The sequence below is a fragment of the Podarcis tiliguerta genome, assembly GCF_965153285.1.
Source record: "Podarcis tiliguerta genome assembly, chromosome: Z".
Classification (NCBI taxonomy): domain Eukaryota; kingdom Metazoa; phylum Chordata; class Lepidosauria; order Squamata; family Lacertidae; genus Podarcis; species Podarcis tiliguerta.
Window position 1 is genome coordinate 7,158,893 of NC_139553.1, and position 20,958 is coordinate 7,179,850.

A 20,958-nucleotide genomic window follows, 5' to 3' on the forward strand; every position below is an offset into this window, starting at 1 on the left:
CATCGCTGGCAACATAGCATTTTGCTGTGAAAGGAATTGAGACGTGGACATGGCGTGCAGTGGGCGGGGGAGATTCCCTGTAATGAAATAAAAAGCTGCCTTTCCCCCATCTTATGGACAAGTAGCTTTTCCGTACGGTGCAACTAGTGGAAACCCATCAGGCAGTGCAGCGGTGTGGAATGCTGGATATTGAAGGTGCAGGGTTAAACATATCGTTTGTCAGATTTGATCTTGTTTACTCCCAATTTCTCCTTCCCCTAGCAAAAACATCAACAAGAAACATGGCTTTCCAAGACTTTTTTTTTTTTTCAAGCGAGAGACAACACAAAAGTCATGAATCAAAAACAAATCTCGGATCAGTTCCCATCCAGCAAGGCTATCGCTGCTGTTCAAAACAAAAGGTTCATGAACATAGAATCCTAGGAGACAGTTTTAGCTTCAAGTCTAGTTTCCTGCAATTGCAGCAGTCTAACTTCAGAATGATCAATGGGCACAAAGTCAGTCTCTCTCTTGCACACACACATACACATTAACACATGTTGAGCGCAAGGGCTCTGTTGGCACTGTAAGGATGGGTGAGATCCTGGTTTGGGGAGTGGGGGGTTGATTTCAAACCAGGACTGTGGTGATGAAGTGTTTGTGACGGGTGGGCTGCACCAACACGGTTGGGAAATTAAAAGGATTCAGTAGTGGGGAAAGTACTACCAGCTACTGTCGTGAAAAGGCCAATGAAAAGAGACTGGTGCTGGAGCCCTGATACGCATGCAGTGGCAGAACGTGGGGGTGGAACCTAGGGGTGTACGGCAGGACTAATAAAAACCCCAGCTCTCTTTTACCAGCATTCTCCACTTAGGAGATTTACTTAGCTAACTTCTATTTTAATACGAATAAAATGTGCACACACAAACACAGAGATTGCCTATCTTTTCTTCTAAGAGCACACACAAAAAAGGTGGCCACTGCACCAGTTCAGCCAGGACTGTGGCACACTCTGCTTGAAAACTATGGCACTGAATGACAAGTCAGTCTACTAGGAACAACAATGGAATCTCTTGCGTGGGCACATGTGTTGCCCCCCCCCCACACCATGCCTTTTTCCTCTTAAGGTGTGGAGTACCTCCTCAGGTGGTAACTGTAGATCTTAATGCAATGATCCCAACAATCCAAGACCAAGAGCTGTCCCTTGGGGGTGATGGCTATGCCAACAGGGCACGTGAGTCCCTCCCGGATTAAGATGTTATAGCCGCCCCCTTTTGGGAAATGCAGTATTTCCTTCCGGCTGCTGTCTGCAACGATCAGGTCCCCCCGGGCGTCCACGCACATCCCTGCGATGCACCGGAAGTCCTCGTTCTCCGAGAAGAAATGGCTGATCTGCCGGCCAAGATGGCCATCTGGGCCAACGGAACCGATCGAAAATCCTCCTTCCAAGTGGTGCTCGTGCTGGCGGTTTTCAAGGTTCAAGCCCAGGCCCTGGGTGAAGTAGATAGTCCCTTCAGTGTCGCAAGTCACGAACTTGGGGCGCACAGCGCTACACAGGCAACTGTACTTCACAACCCCAATGCTGCGGTCTACTGTGAAGCACCAAAGCTTCCCCCCTTCCACATCCGTCACTACAAACTGCCCCGATGGGAGGGCAGTGATGCCCCACGGCTTGCTTAGCTGGCTCCTGTGGCACGCCACACAGTGCCCGTCCATCGTGTACACCTTCACAGAGTTGTCGTAGCTGTCGGTCACGCCAATCAGTCCATTGCAGTTCATGGTGACAGACAAAGGAGTCAGGTTGGGCAGATCTGCTCCGAGAAAGCTGAGCACAAAGCTGTCAATGCCACTGGGACTCCGGCGGATCTCCTTTAGGAAGCCCTTGCGGGTAAAGACTTGGATTCGGAAGTTTCCGCGATCTGCTACAAGCACCTCCCCCTGGGGGGTGACGTGCAGGCTGACAGGCAGGTTGAAAGTCCCTGGAGTGCTGCCTTTAGAGCCCATCTTCTTGAGGAAGTTGCACTGCTGGATGCTGGCTGCTGCCTCTGGCATGCGTGGTTTGGTGGGTGAGGAGCAACTGGGCAGCGAACTGACCTCTGCATCAGCCACATTTGCCTCCCTGAAGGAGACAGAGGCCACTGCCACCATCTCCACCTGCGATTCCTCCACATTGATGCTCCTGGGTTTTTTAACCACTTGTCCAATCTGCAGCGGCCCAACATGGCCTACCTTGAGGAGCTCAACTTCTTGCAGGGTCAGCTCTTTGGGGAGGCTGTTCATCAGTTCAGGTTCCTCTTCATCGCCCTCTTCCTCTAAGAGGGCTATGTCTCCCTGTTTGATTTTGGCAAGGAAGTAGTCACACCGTGACACAATCTGCACCTCGGCGATGTTCAGCAGGTAAGCCTGCTCCTCCATGATCTGGCTGTTCACTTTCTCCACCTCGGAGAGGGAAGTGGTGAAGAACTTTCGGGATCTAGCAAGCTCCTCTTGGACTTTGCGCTCCTCTTTCCCATACTCCTGCAGGACGGCTTTGTACCTTACTTGGAGGTCCTTCGAAACTCCTTCCAAAGTTGCCTTCCTTTTCTGCAGGTCCCCCATGAGCTCTCGCAGCTGGCCGAGCCGGGCCCCAAATTCCCTCCTCCGTTCGTCGGCTGCCTCTTTGATAGCAACCACGCCATGCCCCTGCTGCACATGCTCAGCTTCTTTGCACGATTCACACAAGACCATGCCACAGCTCTTGCAGAAGTGCTTGGGGAGCCTCCGCCCACAAGCCTTGCACATGAGGATGCCAACGGTTTCGCTGAGTCCCGCTGTGTCTATGATCTTCAGCACGGTCAGGTTGTCCGTCAGTTGAGCCAAGCTGGTGATCCTCGTGACTTTGCTGCAGAAGGGACAGCGTATCCCGTTGATGCTGTTGGCCAGGAGCTTCTCAGTGCACTGTTTGCAGATGGTATGCCCACAGTGCAGCAGTTTCGGCCTTAGGTGCTCTTCGGTAAAACATTCCATGCAGATGGGGCATTCCAAGACTTCACGGAGTGCGTCCACATTGAGATGAGGGGCAGCGGCCATGACTTTGCAGGTGAGGTCGAGAGTGGCTGCATTTATCTCAGCCGTTTTTGATGCTGTTTGGGAAAATAAAAGAATAAAATATTTAAGTCCTGGTGGTGCTTAGGCCTTCCAATATTCTGAACCAAGCTGATTTAATTGCACTGCTTTTTTTTTTTTTTTAAGTGTCAGGCTTCTAGATCTCATGACTTTTTTGGTGTGGAGCAGGGAGCTTCTAAGACTAAAATGGACATAGAAAGAGCTTTCACTGGCCCAAGTGAGAGATTCCTTACTTCTGCATCCCTCTACCTATGCCAAGCCATTATCTCACATGAATCCAGTGCATGCAACCTACTGCTTTCATTACCCCTCTGGGCCACCATACCCTTCAAGCTTTGAGTTGGTTGCAGTTCTCTCTCTCTCTCTCTCTCTCTCACACACACACACACACACACACACACACACAAAATAGGAAGTTTAACCTTCACAGCTGAACTGCCCCAAGTGGAAAGGAAACCTCACAAGTTGCAGCAGCTCTGGCACTGAGCAGGTCTGGATGTGGAACAGCCTTTTGAGAGGAGCACAGTATGTACCCCGGCCTTTCAAAGACTCTGCACAAATAAGTAAAGGGCTAGCATGGAGCATCTAGCTCAGGGGTCAGCAAAGTTTTTGTGGCTTGGGCCGGTTCACAGTCCCGCAGACACCGTGGTGGGTCTGAGTGCACACACGTGCAAACACTATTTCTGGCACTCCTTCTGGTGCAAAGGAGGCGTGTGCAGCTTCCCATTGGCTGCAGGAGCTTCCTGCAGCCAATGGGAGGCCAGACAGCACCACAGAAGGCAGTCCCTGCTCTGCTCCCCACCGGTTTAGCGCAGCGCACAGGAGCAGACTGAGCGGGCGGTGGGGGTCCATGGGTGGGTTAAATGACCCCCACGGGCCGCTTGTGGCCCATGGGCCTTAGGTTGCCAGACCCCTGATCTAGCGCAACCTAGGTAGGAATGCCTCTCAAGTAGAATGACTTCAGAGCTGATGCTAAATATAATTCACCTTGATAAGTCAGAGCTGTTTAACATGCTTTGGATTGAGAGAAGGACTGCAACTCATTGCCAGCACACCTGCTTTGCATGCAGAAGGTCACAAATTCAATCCCTGGCAGCTCCTGTTAAAAGGCTCCATTAGAACAGGTGGGGGGGGGGACCTTTGGCTCTCCGGATGTTGTGAAATTACATATCCCATCATACCTAGGCATTGATCATGCTTTCTAGGGCCAGTAGGAGTTGAAGGTCAGCAGCACACAGAAGGCCAAAGGCCTCCTGAATTAGCAGGTGATGGGAAATATCTTCCTCTGCCTGAGATCCTGGAGGCCATTCACAGCAGATGCTACTAGGATACATGGAAAAAATATTTTGCAGTACAAGGCAGGTTACCATATTCCTAGCACGGTATAGAATAATGAGGGGAGAAATAGACTAACAGAGAAAAGAGGATGAGATGAGAAGGACATATGGGAGAGAGAATGGAGAGCTGCAGTGTTATTTCTTCTAAGAGCAGACATGGCCAAAATAATGGTCATGGCCAACTTAGGTTGATTTGAGCTGTGGAGAACCTTTGGCCCTCCAGCCATTGCTGAAATAACTCCCACCAGCCCCAGCTAATATATCCAATGGACACGGAATAATGGGAGTTGTAGTCCAGCAACAGCTGGGGGGGGGGGCAAAGGTTCCCCTTACCTGGTTAATCTCTGTGTGTCTACTCTGTGTGTAACTTAGTGGAGGGGTACAACCTATAATACCGATTCATATTTTTGGGGCAAAAGATCCCAATTTTGGGGGTAAGCCGGGCTTGGGAAGGGAAATGTGGGGGTGGCATGAATGAAGAGATTCTTTTAGGGACTAGATCACCTTCACACAGCTTCAGCTGCATGCATGTGAGGGGCCAAAGCTATGTAGAGAGTGCAGGATTCACAAACATATTGGACTTGGATTCAGTTTCTGGAATCCTTAAAAGATGTGAAGTTGCAACGTTGGGAGAGATGCCTGCCTCAGTTTTTAGAGAGCCACTCTGAAAAGCCATGGCTCTGTGGTAGAGCATCTGACTTGCATGTAAAAGGTCTCAGCTTCAATCTCTAATGGCAACTGCAGGCAGTAGGGCTGTGAATATCTCCTGTCTGAAGTCCTGGAGAGCTGCTGCGAGGCAGTGCAGGTAATACTGAGCTAGGTGGAGCATTGGTCTGACACAGCAGAAAGTGCCTTCATAACAGGAGAGAATGACCACAGTTCAGGAGCACCTGTGCACCTCAAGCCACAGGTCCAGTCACCAGCCTCAGGTAAGATGGGGCAGGGGACAGGACTCCTGACTGAAACCCTGGAGAACTGCTTCCAGTTAAGAACAAACAGATAAGATGGTTTTCCGTGTTCATAAGAGGAGCATAGCACAACACCAGAGCTCTGCTCATGGGGAGTCCCAGAATCAACCCTTGGCGTCTGCTGTCAGTAAGCCACATACAGCGCTGGATTAGGTACATGCAGGCATACTCTGCATGCAACATATACAGGTTTTAATTAAAAAGGTGTAGTGTGAAAGAGTGCTTGAGACCCTGTGGAGCCACTTAAAAGTGGAGTGGAAGGAAAGACTGATGATCTGGCTCATTGTAATGTAGCTTCAAAATAGGAAGGCCCATCACTCAGTGGGAGTTTTCATGCTACTTGGATTAAGGTTAGAGATTGTGAAGCAATGCTGCCAGTGAGAGCATGCGGTACTGGGGTAGTGCCTTGATTCCACATAAAGGAGGTTCATGTGTTTACATACATTTGTTCACCCCTGTGGAGTTGTACCATTTGTTGGGTATCAGGAATGGCAAAATAAAGATCCTCTTAGGTTACATGTCAAAGACCATGTAACACTGCTTACTGTGGAGATGAGTTTGGATAAAATGTGAAGAACAAGGGAAATGGACTGGGTGAGGGCAATATACCACTCCTGATATTAGTCACCCAAAACAATCCTTCAAAGCAAGAAACTTCAACAAAAACCATAGATCTGATGTCTCCTAACAGGCTTCATATATTCAAGCCTCAAGTGTTCCAACCAGTGCTGGTACAGAAGGGGTTAATCAGGTGCTTTAAAAAATGATTGCAAAAATCCTGTGCACTTCTCTGTGCAGGGTCACATTCCTAAGCAACCCCCTCCATATGGGCGTTTTTTTGGTAAAATACATGTAATTTCCCTTCTCAACTATCCTTAATGAGTCTTGTAACAGCCAGATATCTTGCACATACTGTATAGTCAATCTAATGAGACAGTATTGTTATCCAGGTTCCCAAACCACTTCCCTATTCCTTTCCTTTATATTAAACTCTGCATTCTCAGGATTCCAGCTGTGCTGTCTTCAAAGTAGTTAAGCCATTGAAAGCCATTGAAAAAGAGCCACACAAAACAGGTGGCATCATTAAGCCATTATGTGATAGGATAGAGATGGTCTACGTCTTTCTCATGGATTTGCAATTGGGAAATCTTCCAGTTCTGTACAAGAATACAAACTTTGTATGCAGAAGATCTTGGGTGCAATCCCTAACATCTCCAGCTAAAAGGATCAGGGAGCAGATGACGAAAGAGATACCAGCAGGTGGTGTAGTACTGAGCTAGGTGAACCAATTGTCTAACTTGCTATAAGGCAGTTCCTATGTTCCAAATAGGGACGCGGGTGGCGCTGTGGGTTAAACCACAGAGCCTAGGACTTGCCGATCAGAAGGTGGGTGGTTCGAATCCCTGCGACGGGGTGAGCTCCTGTTGCTCGGTCCCTGCTCCTGCCAACCTAGCAGTTCGAAAGCACGACAAAGTGCAAGTAGATAAATAGGTACCACTCTGGCGGGAAGGTAAACGGCGTTTCCGTGCGCTGCTCTGGTTCGCCAGAAGCGGCTTAGTCCTGCTGGCCACATGACCCGGAAGCTGTACGCCGGCTCCCTCGGCCAATAAAGCGAGATGAGTGCTGCAACCCCAGAGTCGGCCATGACTGGACCTAATGGTCAGGGGTCCCTTTACCTTTACCTATGTTCCAAATGTTTGGTCATTAAAGGAGGGGAGGGTGGATGAGAGAAATCCTGCACAACCACTGGGGTTATTAGAAAACATGAAGCTAGAGATGCATGACACTGGCAATCCCTGGGTTAGACAGAAGCCTTGCTTTCATCCAGATTGGGAAGGACTAAAGCACTCTCATAAAGCAGATAGGGGACCCATGTGCCCAAATGCTTCTCCCTATAAATATTTTTAAAACAAGAGCAACAAAATCCCTACCCACCGAAAGCTAGCATGTCAGGGTGAAGGTTCTGCCCTAGCCTTCTCTCCAGCATACTGTACTGATTTTCTATGTGCAGGGACTGTTTTTACTGCTTTCTTTGTGTGGGTCCTCATCTGCAGCTCATAATGCTACAGCCCTACCTATCATAGCAACTTTAATACCTGAGTGGTGAAAACTCCCTAACCTGCTACCAAGCAGAATCTGATTATTAGATTTTTCATGGATGCTGCAAGACACCGAACTTGCTGGAAATGCGCTTCCAGGAGACACTGCTTGTTATCTGCACATGTACAAGACTAGCAGATGCGTGAGTTTCTTTGTGGTTTCTTGGCTTGGTAAATTGCACAGAGGAGCTTCTGAAATGAGCTCCAAAAAGTGAAGAATGAGAAAGTTGGTGGCTTTTTAATAAAAGAGGGGGTCTGGGCTTTTACAAAACAAAAACAGTTAGCTGTTTGGTGGGGGGGAGCTGCAGTTAAACAATGAATTTGCACATCTTCTGCTTATCAGCTGCCTACAAAGTATGACTGCAAAGAGGCAGAAGTGCAGGGGAATCTCTAGATAACCAGAAGGGGATGGAGGATTCCAGGCACTGTTAAATAAGACACTGGCCACATTCTGCAGAGATCTACTTCTTAGCAATAAACTGCAATCGGTTTTAATAACAAGGCAGATTTGTGACTGGTGAAACTAAGTAGTGTTACCGTTTTATTGGTACTAAATTCACATCATAAATACTGTGTGTGTGTGTATGTGTGTCCGTCCCCCTGCGTGTTCAGATGCAGTTACTGGAAATAATTCAGCAACACAGCCAACTTGGTCTTTACCTCACTTGTGGTAGATGATCCCTAATGACATCCAAGCAGTCTTTGTCTCGTGTCAAGGCAGTTCCCTGGATTCAGAGAGGCAAAGAGAGGGGAAAGAAAATCGGTTAATGAGCAAGCTTCAAGCTGCCCCACCCTGCCCCCAGAAAGTACTTTAGATACTACAAGAAACATGGTTAGCAATAAGGAGGTATATTCATTGTCAAAGTAGTCATAAGCCCAACACTTCCCGAGCTGTATTCAGCTCTTAACAGAAGAAATTTAAATCTAAAGACAAAAGCAGTCTGAAGGAGACCAGCACTATATTATATTTTCACTTCCCTCTGTGCTAAGCGTGAGCTCTATCAGTTGGGTATAATTTCCTGGTAGGGCCCAATTTGAATAAAATTAGTGCTGGAGTATAATTTGCTTGTCACAATTGTTTCTCTCTCCCACCCTAAAAAAGTACATTTACTCTATTTTGTTGTTTTCCAATTAATTTCATTTGCAGATGTTTGCACTAGGGCAAAACCTAACAAGCACAGCCAACAGAGGTGATTTAAAGCTGACTGAGCTGAACCAGAATTCTCAGTTTCATTGTGCAAAGTTCGGGTTTACTGAACAATTTTGTTCTATGACGTTAAAAGCCCAGAGCGCAGTGACAGTTCTGGGAGAACAGCTTAAAAGGAATGATCTGCAAGGGAGAAACTGTGGACAGAGGGGTGTGGGCTTAACCCATTCCATGGCTTGTGGTTCCCACCCACCCCTTTCCACCAGCTGCTTGCTCTTCTGCTGAGATTCTGGACACATTTTTTGCTGTGGTTGGGGAGAGGCTTGCAATGAGAGAAGAATGGTTGGCGTGGTGGGAGGGGGGCAGTTGAGAGAAAGATGGAGGCTGTTTTGGGGGGAAGTGGTGGGTTGCCCACCACAAATCATGTTCCAGTCTTCCCCATAACTTTTCAGTTCAGTAGCCACCTGATCTTCTGTGCCCATAAAAGGTAAAGGTAAAGGTACCCCTGCCCGTACGGGCCAGTCTTGACAGACTCTAGGGTTGTGCGCCCATCTCACTCAAGAGGCCGGGGGCCAGCGCTGTCCGGAGACATTTCCGGGTCACGTGGCCAGCGTGACATCGCTGCTCTGGCGAGCCAGAGCCACACACAGAAACGCCGTTTACCTTCCCGCTAGTAAGTGGTCCCTTTTTATCTACTTGCACCCGGGGGTGCTTTCGAACTGCTAGGTTGGCAGGCGCTGGGACCGAGCAACGGGAGCGCACCCCGCCGCGGGGATTCGAACTGCCGACCTTTCGATCGGCAAGCCCTAGGTGCTGAGGCTTTTACCCACAGTGCCACCCGTGTCCTCCATCTGTGCCCATGGCTCCTGCCAAATGTCTAGAATGAGCTCACACCCACAAGATCTGACCAATCCATACCATCTTGGTATCTCTGTGCTTCCAATTTTAACAATGGCAATAGAGGCAGGGTTCGAAATTAGCCAGGCGCCAGGCACATTTTGCACCTGCCTTTTGACCACTTGTGACCAAGTGAAGATGCCTGGGCCCCTGACATCTCCATCTGGGCATCACTGGATCTGGACTGTTTCCACACACTAATACCCCATCCTGCAGAATACAGTGGTACCTCTGGTTACGTACTTAATTCGTTCTGGAGGTCTGTTCTTAACCTGAAACTGTTCTTAACCTGAAGCACCACTTCAGCTAATAGGGCCTCCTGCTGCTGCCACGCCGCCAGAGCACGATTTCTGTTCTCATCCTGAAGTAAAGTTCTTAACCCGAGGTAGTATTTCTGGGTTAGCGGAGTCTGTAACCTGAAGCGTATGTAACCCGAGGTACCACTGTACAATCGGTTGTATTTTATCTGCACAATCGGAATGAATTTCTGGAACCAAAATGATTTTTCTGTGCAGCATGGGGCAGGAGCAGTCACCATTAAGAAAAAGAGGTTGGAATTGGACAATATATATATGTTGACTGTCCCTGGACCATGTGACTTTTATTATTTAAGTTATCAAAGCTCTTAACCTAGTTTAAAGTTGTCATCTGAACTAGCCAGGTGTTTAACTGAGAATCATTCACAGTCAATCCATCACTTGCCCCAAAATAGCAACTAGACATTCAGTTTTGGTGTCTGCAACGCTGGTTTAAGGAACCATTTGGCACCTAGCTTATATATCTGAGTTTATAACACTGAACAGAGGCTTTGATATTCAGGTTTAAAGTGATGTATAAGAGAGTAAGTACAATACAAAAATGAAGTGTTTTGCTAGCAGTTTTATTCAGCTTCAAGTCTTATAAACACACTCTTCAGTACTCTAGGTGCACACTTGAGTGAAAGAAGTTGGCATTGTTGGGGTGCTTGGAGGGGGCACGCATGTCAGCAGTTGCTCAGCAGAAACTCTCCTAAGTGAGGCTTCTCAGATAGGGGAGTGTAGTTCCTTAAAAGACTGCTTAGCAAAAGTGTGAACAAGTGCGCTGCCTTGCCCCCACAACTGAGGGAACCGGGGCTATGCAAGTAAAGTTAGCACACCCTGCAGCATGTGTGGATAGCCACTGCTGAATTTTAAGGGGGCCCAGCCCCCTCCTTGGAATTTTCTTTGGGCCCTCAGCCCCCCCCCCCCATGGTGCCCCTGAGTGTGACCATGATACAGTGATTGAACAAGACTCCATGAATATGGAAATAAGGCAAATTAACCACGGATACAGCTGGAGCCATATGTAAACAAGCCAAAGCGGTCTGCTAACGTGAGGATGAAATGGCACCTTAATATCAGAAGGATATGTCGTTTATGCAAGGAAGAGTGGCACATGAGGAGATCTGGCTGAAAGCATCCCACTTTGGTTAATAACAAAGGGACACAAGACACTCTCCCCACACCCTTAGTGTTTATCGCAGATGAGTCCCGTTCCCCCCCCCCCCCCAATGTTAAGGGAAGTGCAAGAAGCAATGTATTCAAACTGTGGCAGATCGGATTTAGGCTGACTGTGGAGAAATATTACTTAATTTGTAAGGCCAATTGAAAAGTCTCAGGGAAGTCTAAACTTGTAACACTCAAAACCATTTTAACCACTTTGCTGTACTTGCAAGCAAGGCAATTAAAAGATTTGAAAGAGCAAGTTCGTTTTAACCCTCTAATAACACACTGTTGGTTTATAGTGGCCCATGTTAAAGTGATGTGGTGGCATTTCTGGCTAGAGGAGGGACAGCACCACCACATTTATTCAGGAAGGAGGGAATAAGGAGGTCTGGGGGAGGCAGAATCATTTATAATCGTCAAATGCTGACACCCAGGAGTTTAGAATAGTCTTCCATCCCAAACTATCTGCTTATTCCCTCCTTTCTTAATAACCTTGGTGGCACACTTTATACACACTTTAAGCTCTGTAAAAACAAACAAAAACACCAGCGCAGGAGGTGAAATGAATAGCCCTCATTGTGGTTCTATCACCCTGTAATGTACTGCATGGATGACTTCTTCTGAAATAGAGAATCCAGTACCCATTAGAGGAATAGAATACAGCGGACTGGAAAGTGAGGTCTTATGTCTTCCTTCCATATCCAGTGCCGCTTTGTATATTGACAAGGTTACCCAAGTATGGTATGGCTTTGCTGGGCATGCCAAATGTATGGCCAATCCAAAGCATTTTATAATTTATAACTAAGGGGATAACTTTAACAGTCACACTCTCTACTCCAGTTACTCTCCACATCTGCTCATATAAATCAGGCTTAGGCAAACTCGGCCCTCCATATGTTTTAGGACTACAACTCGCATCATCCCTATCTAACAGGACCAGTGGTCAGGGATGATGGGAGCTGTAGTCCCAAAACATCTGGAGGGTCGAGTTTGCCCATGCCAGATGTAAATGGACTTATTTGCAGTCCTAGGTGTGATAATAATAATATGCTACTACCAATAAAGAATTTGTATTGTGCTTTCAGGTGTTCAAGCACTGTACATAATGACCCAGCTGTAGGGAAACCACTTTTCAAGTCTCTGACTGAGCTGCACTTTCCAGGATATTGCTGTGGGGAAGATGGCTACAGATACTGTTTTACAAAAGTATTTTATTTCTGGTTTTTGTTTTTAAACTATTGGTGAACATTCCTATGCTCATTGAGGAGGTAACGTTGCTGGGGCGACGGGACATTTTTTACCAAGGTGTTGCTCTACATAGAATCACAAAATTGTAGCATTGGAAGAAACCCAAGGATCATCTAGCTCCAGCCCCCTTCCAGTGCAGGAATCTCAACCCACAATTCCCCAATCTTATCTGAAACCATACCAATTCGGAAAACCTAACTGCCTGCCAGTTGCTAATCTCCATTTCCTGAGCAAGGTTCTGGAGGGAGTGGTTGTAAACCAGATCTAGGCGCTTTTGGAAGAAACTGATTTTCTAGACATTTCAATCGGGGTTTAAACCCAGTTGGGGCACAGAAATTGCTTTGAGAACCAACAAACTGAAGCTCAATCCAGTTAGTGGGTGGTTTCCTAGACCAGTTGGGTAGGAGATCGCCTGCTCTTGATGGGGTTACACTTCCTCTGAAGGAGCAGGTTCACAGCTTGGTGGTACTTCTGGATCTTTTGCTGCTGCTCAAGGCTCAGGTGGCCTCAGTGGCCCAGAGTGCCTTCCATCAGCTTTGGCTGGTGGCCCAGCTATGCCTCTATCTGGACAGAGATAGCCTAACTACTGTTGTCTATGCTCTGGTAACCTCAAGGTTAGATAACTTCAATGCATTACATGTAGGGCTGCCTCTGCAGATGGTTCGGAAACTGCTACTGCAGAATTCAGCGGCCAGGTTGCTCACCGGATCAAGACAGTTTGAGCCTATTACACCAATCCTGGTCCAACTGCACTTTCTACTAATTAGTTTCTGGTCCCAATACAAAGTGCTTTGACCTATAAAGCCTTAAACAGCTCAGGACCACAATACCTCAAGGACTGCCTCTCGCCATATGAACCTATCCGGACCCTGAGATCATCTTCCAAGGCCCTCCTTCATGTGCCGCCTCCTCGAGAGGTCCGGAGGGTGGCAACACGAGAACAGGCCTTCTCTGCAGTGGCTCCCCGTCTATGGAATGCTCTCCCCAGGGAAGTTTGCCGGGCGCCTTCATTATACACATTTAGGCACCAGGCAAAACGTTTCTCTTTAACCAGGCATTTGGTTGATTTGATTGACACCCTATGCCCTTTAAAAAGGAGTTGGAGGGAGGTATTGGTTTTTGGGGGGGGGGGTTTAATTATGTATTTTGTGGTTTTATATTCAGATTTTATCCTGTGAACCGCTTTGAGACCTGCAGGTATAGGGCGGTGTATAAACTGAAAAAATAATAAAATAAATAATAATACCAGACTCTGCTTAGATTTGCAAATGTGCTAGCAGGTTTATTGCTGCACGCGTAAAGGATGTTGTTTTGAAGCAGTGGTAGGGAACCTTTGACAACTCCAGCTCCCATCATCCCTGAAAAGTTGGCCATGCTGGCTGGGGCGGATGGGAGTTCAAATACATCTGAAGGGCCACAAATTCCCCCATCCTGATTTAAAAGACTGCTATGAGTTCTCTCAAGGACTAGGGGCTTAAAAAAAAAAAAAAAAAAACAACCACCACCAAACCAAAACAAAGAACAGCATCTCCTCTTCTGCCTGACACACCTCTGTGATCCTATATATTTCCTTCAATTCTCTCCACAAAACCCAGCTTTTTTTCATCAGGCCTTTGGTACAATCTCCTAGTTCTTGTACTGCACCACAGGGGTGGGGAACATGTGCCCACCTTCCAATTGTTGTTGAACTCTGATTCCCATCAGCCCCAGCTAGCATGGCCAATGGCCAGAGGTGATGAGAGGTACAGTCTACCAACATATGGAGACCACAGGTCCCCCACCTCTACTGACCTGTAACTCAGCCATTAAATAACCTGCCCCTGTTCCATTACATGTGGCAATTTTTAGATTGCAGTCCCTCCTGCTGAGCAGACTGATTGTGCTAAACTGTATGTATAAAAATGAATTGCTTATCTGGCTGCAGGTGAAGGAACAAAAATAATTAAAAAAGAGGAGACGGTGACAACATTGCTAGGCTACCCTAATGTAGATTAGGAAGTTGATTGTCAGTTTTCAAAGAATCCACAAAGCAATGTGTATGCGTGTGTTTTCTATGTAGTGCTTTCTATCTTAAATTGTGTGACTTAAATTGTGTGAATGATCAAAGCAAAGATAAATTTGGGTTTGTATATGTTATGGCATGGAGAGGGAAGCATGTATTGCAAAGTTTAGGACACTTTTTATAGGCTATCTCGGAAGTTTACTTAAGAGAAGGAAGGAAGGAAAGTGAACTGTGCGCCCTAATGAATTTTATTAATAATTATCAAAATGGCATCATTACATTTCCACCCTTCTTTCAAACAGCTCTTGATTCTCCCCACGACCTTTATAATCTTCACGGTGGCCCTGTGAGGTAGATTAAGCTGAGAGACAATAAATGGCTGTCCAAATAAAACATGGCACTAAGCCAGGGAGTTAAAGTCATGCCTGTCCAGTCTTAATTCCAACATCCTGACCGCTAGGTTAGGGAACTGGAGGGGTAAAAATAATATTTGGCCCATGAGGCTTAGAGACTTTTGTGGTGTACAAATTTTAGTCGGGTGCAGCACTGATCACATGCTGGGCATGGAGAGAGAATGAGATTTTTCTATGCATGTAATCCATAGATGTCTATGAAATTTTGCGCGCACGCCATAGCTCACCATGAAACCGGGGCTTCTTTCAGGGAGCTCTTGTCAGACCTGCAGGGGGGCTGAAGATTATGCCCTTCAGCTCCTGAGAGATAAGCGCTGCTAGTAGCTCTGGAAGGATTTGGGGCTCCCTATGCAGGAGAAGACTGTGGGCTCCTTTCACCTGAAAGGGAACTTTGGCACAAATCTGCATGCAGAATTGCGGCTCCAGGAACTGCAAAACTTAGGCTGTGCTGCTGCTGCTTGCTGTCTCTCTTTTCGGCCCTCTCTCGCACATCCTTCCTACAGTGGGACTTACTTCGCAATAGAAAGTGTGCTCCAAGCTGGCTCAGGTGCCCGTTTTAAGGGGCATTGAGCAGCTGGAAATTAGGAGAACTGAAGTGTTTTAAAACAAAAACCTGCTTTTGTATTGTACGGTGTGCGTGTGTGGTTTGTTGTTGTTGTTTTTTTAAAATGACGTGTCCTTTGTTGCTTTTTCTGAAGACGGGTCCCCCCCCCCCCGCCCCTTGTTCGGATTTCCGCATCTGTGGTGGGCCGGAAGCTGGACTTTGGCAAAGGCCTTTCTGCAGAGGGAATGATGCTCGCGTCTCTTTGCACGGCCAGATCTCTCGCTCTTTTTGCACAGGAAGCGAAGCGCCCGCAGCACCGTCTGCTTTAGGGATGCAGCGAGGGGGGAAGGAGGCGCGGCGGGATGGAAGAACCAGCCTTTTCTGGGCGCAAATGAGAAGGGTGGAAGTTGCATGGGGATAACTGGTTGGGGAGGAGATGTGCTGGGGTCGCCCTGTTCCTGCCCGTTGCCCCCCTCCCTTTCCCCGGTGCGGCCACCCCTTTGCCCCCCCCCCCCCCCAAAACAAAACAGAGCCCCTCCCTACCTGCAGCTTTCTCTCTCTCTCTCTCCTGCAGCTGCATCAAGCCTTTGTCCCCACTATCCTCTGCGCCTGCGCGTGTGGGCCTTTGCCACTCCCACCCCTCCCTCCCTTCCTCTGGCACAACCCTCGTTCGCTCGGCAACGTCGCCTCCTGCGAAGCTTCATGGGAGTTGAAGTCTTCAAGGGAGGTCTTTTTTTCCTCCGCCTCCGGGAGGAGTTTTGTGGCTCACGAGTTCGAGTCCCCGGAATACCCGAGGCGGATAATTGTTTCAGGCATTATTATTAATAATAATTATAATATAATTATGATTTATTATTAATTTAATAATAATAAATAATAATGGCAGCAATAATGGAGATTGAGAGTCATCCAGCTTTAATGCGACTTTAGGGTTTTAAAACCCACACACAACAACAACTTTGTTTTTCTTTGGGAGAATAAAAAGCGTTTGCTGTACTCGGTGGTTTGGGGGGGGGGTTAGATCAATTTTGTTTTGCAGAACTCCCCCCCCCCCCAGTTGTCTGTTGCTGTTGTTTTTAAAAGGGCTATGCACCCGACAAATGTTTGCTTATAGCTTATATCAGCCAGACTTAGACTTTTTATAGTGTTATTTGTATGTAGGGTGCGTGTGTGCCCAAAGCTTTTGTTCTGTTGTTGTTGTTGTTGTTATTTATACCCCGCCTTTTTCTGTGATGGGAATCAAAGAAGCATACAGTTAAAAACAACCATTAAAATATAGAAAAATCAATCATTAAAATAAAAGAGCAATTGAATTAAAACCATATACATTTGTGGTATCCATTAAAGCCAATAAAATAATCACAATAGAAACAGAATGGCACTAGCCGTTTAATTAAAAGCAATCAATTCCCGGATGTCTTCATCTGCCAGCAGAAGGACAAGGAGGCAGCCAGTTTGGCTTCTCCAGGGAGGGAGTTCCAAATCTTACTGCAAGCTTTTTATACTGTGCAGTATAAATCACAAGCACCAATCACATCAATCCTGTACCTACTTGCTTCCAACATTACTTCAGAGTAAGCCCCCTTGAGGGACTTTCTTCTGCGTACGGCACATTAAATGATCGCCTTGTCAATACAGGTGTCTAATAAAACAGTGACAAAAAATTTAAAAGGAAACGATTTAGAGATGTGGCAAAACATTTTTTTAAAAAAATGAATAGGGCACTTTAAAAACAAACAATGTGAAATAAGCTAAAACAGAGAAGACGGAAACACCCAACAGACTTGTGGGTTGTTTTTGTTCTGCTTGCCGCCCTTTATGTTAATGGTTGCAACCATTAACTCCTCTTTGTTACAGGCATGGAAGAAAGGTCTCCTCTAGTGGACCACCCACCTTTTTTAGTGCTACCACCCACCCTTTGGAAGATAGCATAGGAGGTTACACTGGGTGGTGCCTGATGACCTGTTAATCTAGCATTCATCAGAGAGATTACAGAGAGATTAAATGAGGTTCACTACCTGATAAGAATTCTGATTAGTTTGCACCTGGGTTAGATGATGCTGTGTCTACCATCTGAGATCATCATAGAGTTGGAAGGGATCCCCAAGGGTCATCTAGTCCAACCCCCTGCTCGAACTACCAGTCTTCTGGTTAACAGCCAGATGCACTGACTCATTGTGCCACAGAGATTACCCCACATTCTCTGCTGCTGCTTTTCCCCATCACTTTCTTTAACGCAGAAAGTCCAGTATTTGGGGGAGCTGATGACAAACCTCCCAATCAACTATCATTGTGCAGCCTGAATTTGCCTGAACCTACATTAAAATGGGGGATGCGGGTGGCGCTGTGGGTTAAACCACAGAGCCTAGGACTTGCCGATCAGAAGGTTGGCGGTTCGAATCCCTGTGATGGGGTGAACTCCCGTTGCTCGGTCCCTGCTCCTGCCAACCTAGCAGTTCAAAAGCACGTCAAAGTGCAAGTAGATAAATAGGTACCGCTCCGGTGGGAAGGTAAACGTCATTTCCGTGAGCTGCTCTGGTTCGCCAGAAGTGGCTTAGTCATGCTGGCCACATGACCTGGAAGCTGTACGCCGGCTCCCTTGGCCAATAAAGCAAGATGAGCGCCGCAACCCCAGAGTCGGTCACGACTGGACCTAATGGTCAGGGGTCCCTTTACCTTTACCTTTTACATTAAAATGGGTCCAGAATAATCGGTTTAAATGGACATAGGATAATCACTGTGCTCTCTGTGTGTGTGTATGAGAGAGAGAGAGATTAATATTTCCCTTTTTAAAGCAAATTACATCATCAAGAGCCACATGTTGTTTTGGGGGGACCTGAGTAGGAGTCACAAGACCACACTGCTTTCTGAGGAAAGTAGAAGGTTCCCATTTATGAGAAGATAAAGAGCTGCCTCTCTGCCCAATCATGCCTCACAGACATGGGGATTCAGAAAGAACCTGGCTTTCAAAGGGTGGCTTAATAAGCCACAATCCTTTCACCTGCCCATTAAGATGACTAGGAGGTATGCCTAAGGCTCCTTGGATTGTGGCTTTGAAGAGAAGCACCCAGCTGTGCCCCCCCAACCCCTTTGGCCTATTTGGATACAGGTAGCTTTCAAATCTGCTGCTATATGATGAAACTTTGATGGGAGACAGTAGGAAGTGCCCCCGCCCACCCAGCAGGAATCATAAATTGGACAGGGCTGTGCTCCATGCTTTAATAAACTTGTGTTGGGATTACTAACCAGCAGGCAAGACAGTAACGTCACAACGCAAGCCTTGTGGGGCTCCAACACTGCTAAAAGTGGCCTTCCTTTCCCACTTTTGCACAACTTTAGTAGAGCAAGTTAAAAGCCTTTTCCCACTCTGGTCTGCTCAACTTAACGCTGGTCTGAGTGTGCTGCCAGGCTCTTGTTATGATGTACTTTATTTCATTTGTGTGCGTGCGTGCGTGCGCACACTCTACATTTGGCATTTGTGTATTTGAATTGGTCAGGCCTAACATTCAGTCTAGTTCTTGGGAAGATCCTTAAATGTTGAAACGAAAGTATTATGGGAGGAATTCAGTGTTGCACTAAGTTGTTGTTTTTTCTGAGGATATGTAGTACTGGTACCTTTTTTCCTAGAAGAAAAGCATTGAAGGTGACCGTTCCATCTGGGAAAGAATTTTTTTTTCCAGAGGGAATACCACCCTGCGATCTAGGGTCCAAATCCCCACAAAGTCATATTGCTCACTGCATGACCTTGGACCATGGGTAGGCAAACTAAGGCCCAGGAGCAGGATCCGGCCCAATCGCCTTCTAAATCCGGCCCGTGGACGGTTCTGCAATCAGCATGTTTTTACATGAGTAGAATGTGTCCTTTTATTTGAAATGCATCTCTGGGTTATTTGTGGGGCCTGCCTGGTGTTTTTACATGAGTAGAATGTGTCCTTTTATTTGAAATGCATCTCTGGGTTATTTGTGGAGCATAGGATTTCGTTCATTTTTTCCTCCAAAATATAGTCCGGCCCCCACAAGGTCTGAGGGACAGTGCACCAGCCCCCTGCTGAAAAAGTTTGTTGACTCCTGCCTTGGACCAACCATAGAGTCTCAGCCTATGTTACCTCACTTGGTTGTTATGAGGGACAGGGTGGTGGTGGTGGTGGTGATGAACCATGTACGTCACCTTGAGCTCTTTGTAGAAAAAGTAGGATAGAAATGTAATAATAAACCAAACTCTTATAATTGTGTCCAGCTCTCATCCCACTCATTGGACCCTTTGAAAGTAATGGACATGACTTAGATTAATTTCAGTGGGTTGTATCAAATGTTAGTTCTACCCAGAATGGACCCATTGAGATTAATGCACAAGTCTGACTTAGGTCCATTTATATTAATAGGTTCTGTTCTTAGTAGTGGAACTTAGTTGGGCACAACCCTTTACTTCTACACCACTGTTTGTTACATATTCATTTGATGGATGCATTGCCTTAATCTTCCAAGTGCGGCATTTTTCCTTATGCTTCAGGTATCTATGTTTTGTCTGGTTTGTAGCATCATGTATACATTTATTCACTTAAATCTCCTTTTGACCCACTTGTTGTTGTTTAAACTTTTTTTTGCAAAAAAAAATGCTTCATAGAAGTGGAGGTGAGGGGATTATGTCACAGGTTTCCAGCCAGTCAGAGCTGCCATGTAGACATAGCACTCATTTCCCCTTAAGCTGAACCCAGAAAATAAGATTGCTTGTCTTGGCTAAATGCAGCGAGTGTCCTTTCACAGCACCCACCTCCTCAAATTATCTACCTCAATTGTCTTGAGAATCGAAATGCAATGACAGAAGCACTCTTTTTGCCTTGCTATGAGATACCTTTTGCCACTGCAATAAGGTCTCACCAAATATTTGAGTTGGATGCTGTTTCCTCATTAAAGAAGGGAGCTGCATAAGTTTAGCCTGTTTGGGACCCTGGATCTCTGCAGAGGGCTTCTGCTTTCGGACACAATTGCTTTTCTTGTGACTGCAAACAATACCACTTTGAGATCTCTGAGTCTCAGAAGGAAATTATTTTTGACTGTCTTCCTCTCCCCTCATGCACCAAATACAGCCCACTTCCCTTCACCAGAAGTTACAACTCTATAACTCCACTGGAGGGCAGCAGAAAATTACATAAACCAGTTTTTAAAGCACAGCATGCACTCCCTGAAAAGTTCAAGATTTAGGCAAGGATGGTATGTGCGCGTGTGATGTGTTTGTCTTGTCTCCAAGCAGTGGGAGATATTGGGGTGCCATCACATGCCCTGTGGTTACTTGGAATGAAGGTTGCTGGAGACTGGTTTCTTTGTGATAAATATGGTTTTATTTACACATACACATATACGTAGGCTGAGTGTAAGATAGAAGGTATCAGGGCAGGAGCACCCCCACCAGATCTTTCTCCCTCATTCAGTTTTCGGGTGGGGGGCGGGCAGTCCCAAAGCCATAGCATTGGTTTCAGCACAGAACATTCCAGGCTACTTGCTCAGAAGCTTTTTTTGGGAAAAAGGACTTGCCACCTAAGCTGGTACAACCAATTAATGGTGAAGAGGATTCTTTGGCTAATGTGGTTGGTGCCCTTGTAATTTCCTTCATTGGCCAACACTTAAATCCCTGTCTATTGTTCCCCAGCTCTCTAATTCAGGACTTGCCATGGTGGCTCAAATGCAGATAGTTGGCAATTTAATTTCAAAACAACTTAAAAGGTGTTGAGAGCTGGGAAGATCATCCCCTCCACACA

General features: G+C 46.6%; 2 protein-coding genes across 6 annotated transcripts in view; one reads left to right on the top strand and one right to left on the bottom strand.

The window, feature by feature from the left end:
- ASTN2 (astrotactin 2) overlaps positions 1-20,958 on the top strand; it is a 656,733-nt gene that overhangs the window by 484,601 nt on the left and 151,174 nt on the right. The gene's annotated exons all lie outside the window — the stretch shown is intronic.
- TRIM32 (tripartite motif containing 32) lies at positions 283-15,842 on the bottom strand. Its single transcript, XM_083423067.1, has 3 exons — positions 15,746-15,842; positions 8,149-8,213; positions 283-3,101 (listed from the first exon to the last, which is right to left on the bottom strand). The coding sequence occupies exon 3, from the start codon at positions 3,046-3,048 to the stop codon at positions 1,102-1,104; it is 1,947 nt and encodes a 648-aa protein (XP_083279193.1). The 5' UTR covers positions 3,049-3,101; positions 8,149-8,213; positions 15,746-15,842; the 3' UTR covers positions 283-1,101.

Excerpts from the sequence above, each read along its gene's own strand:
- TRIM32 (XM_083423067.1), bottom strand. The coding sequence starts at position 3,048 with ATGGCCGCTGCCCCTCATCTCAATGTGGACGCACTCCGTGAAGTCTTG.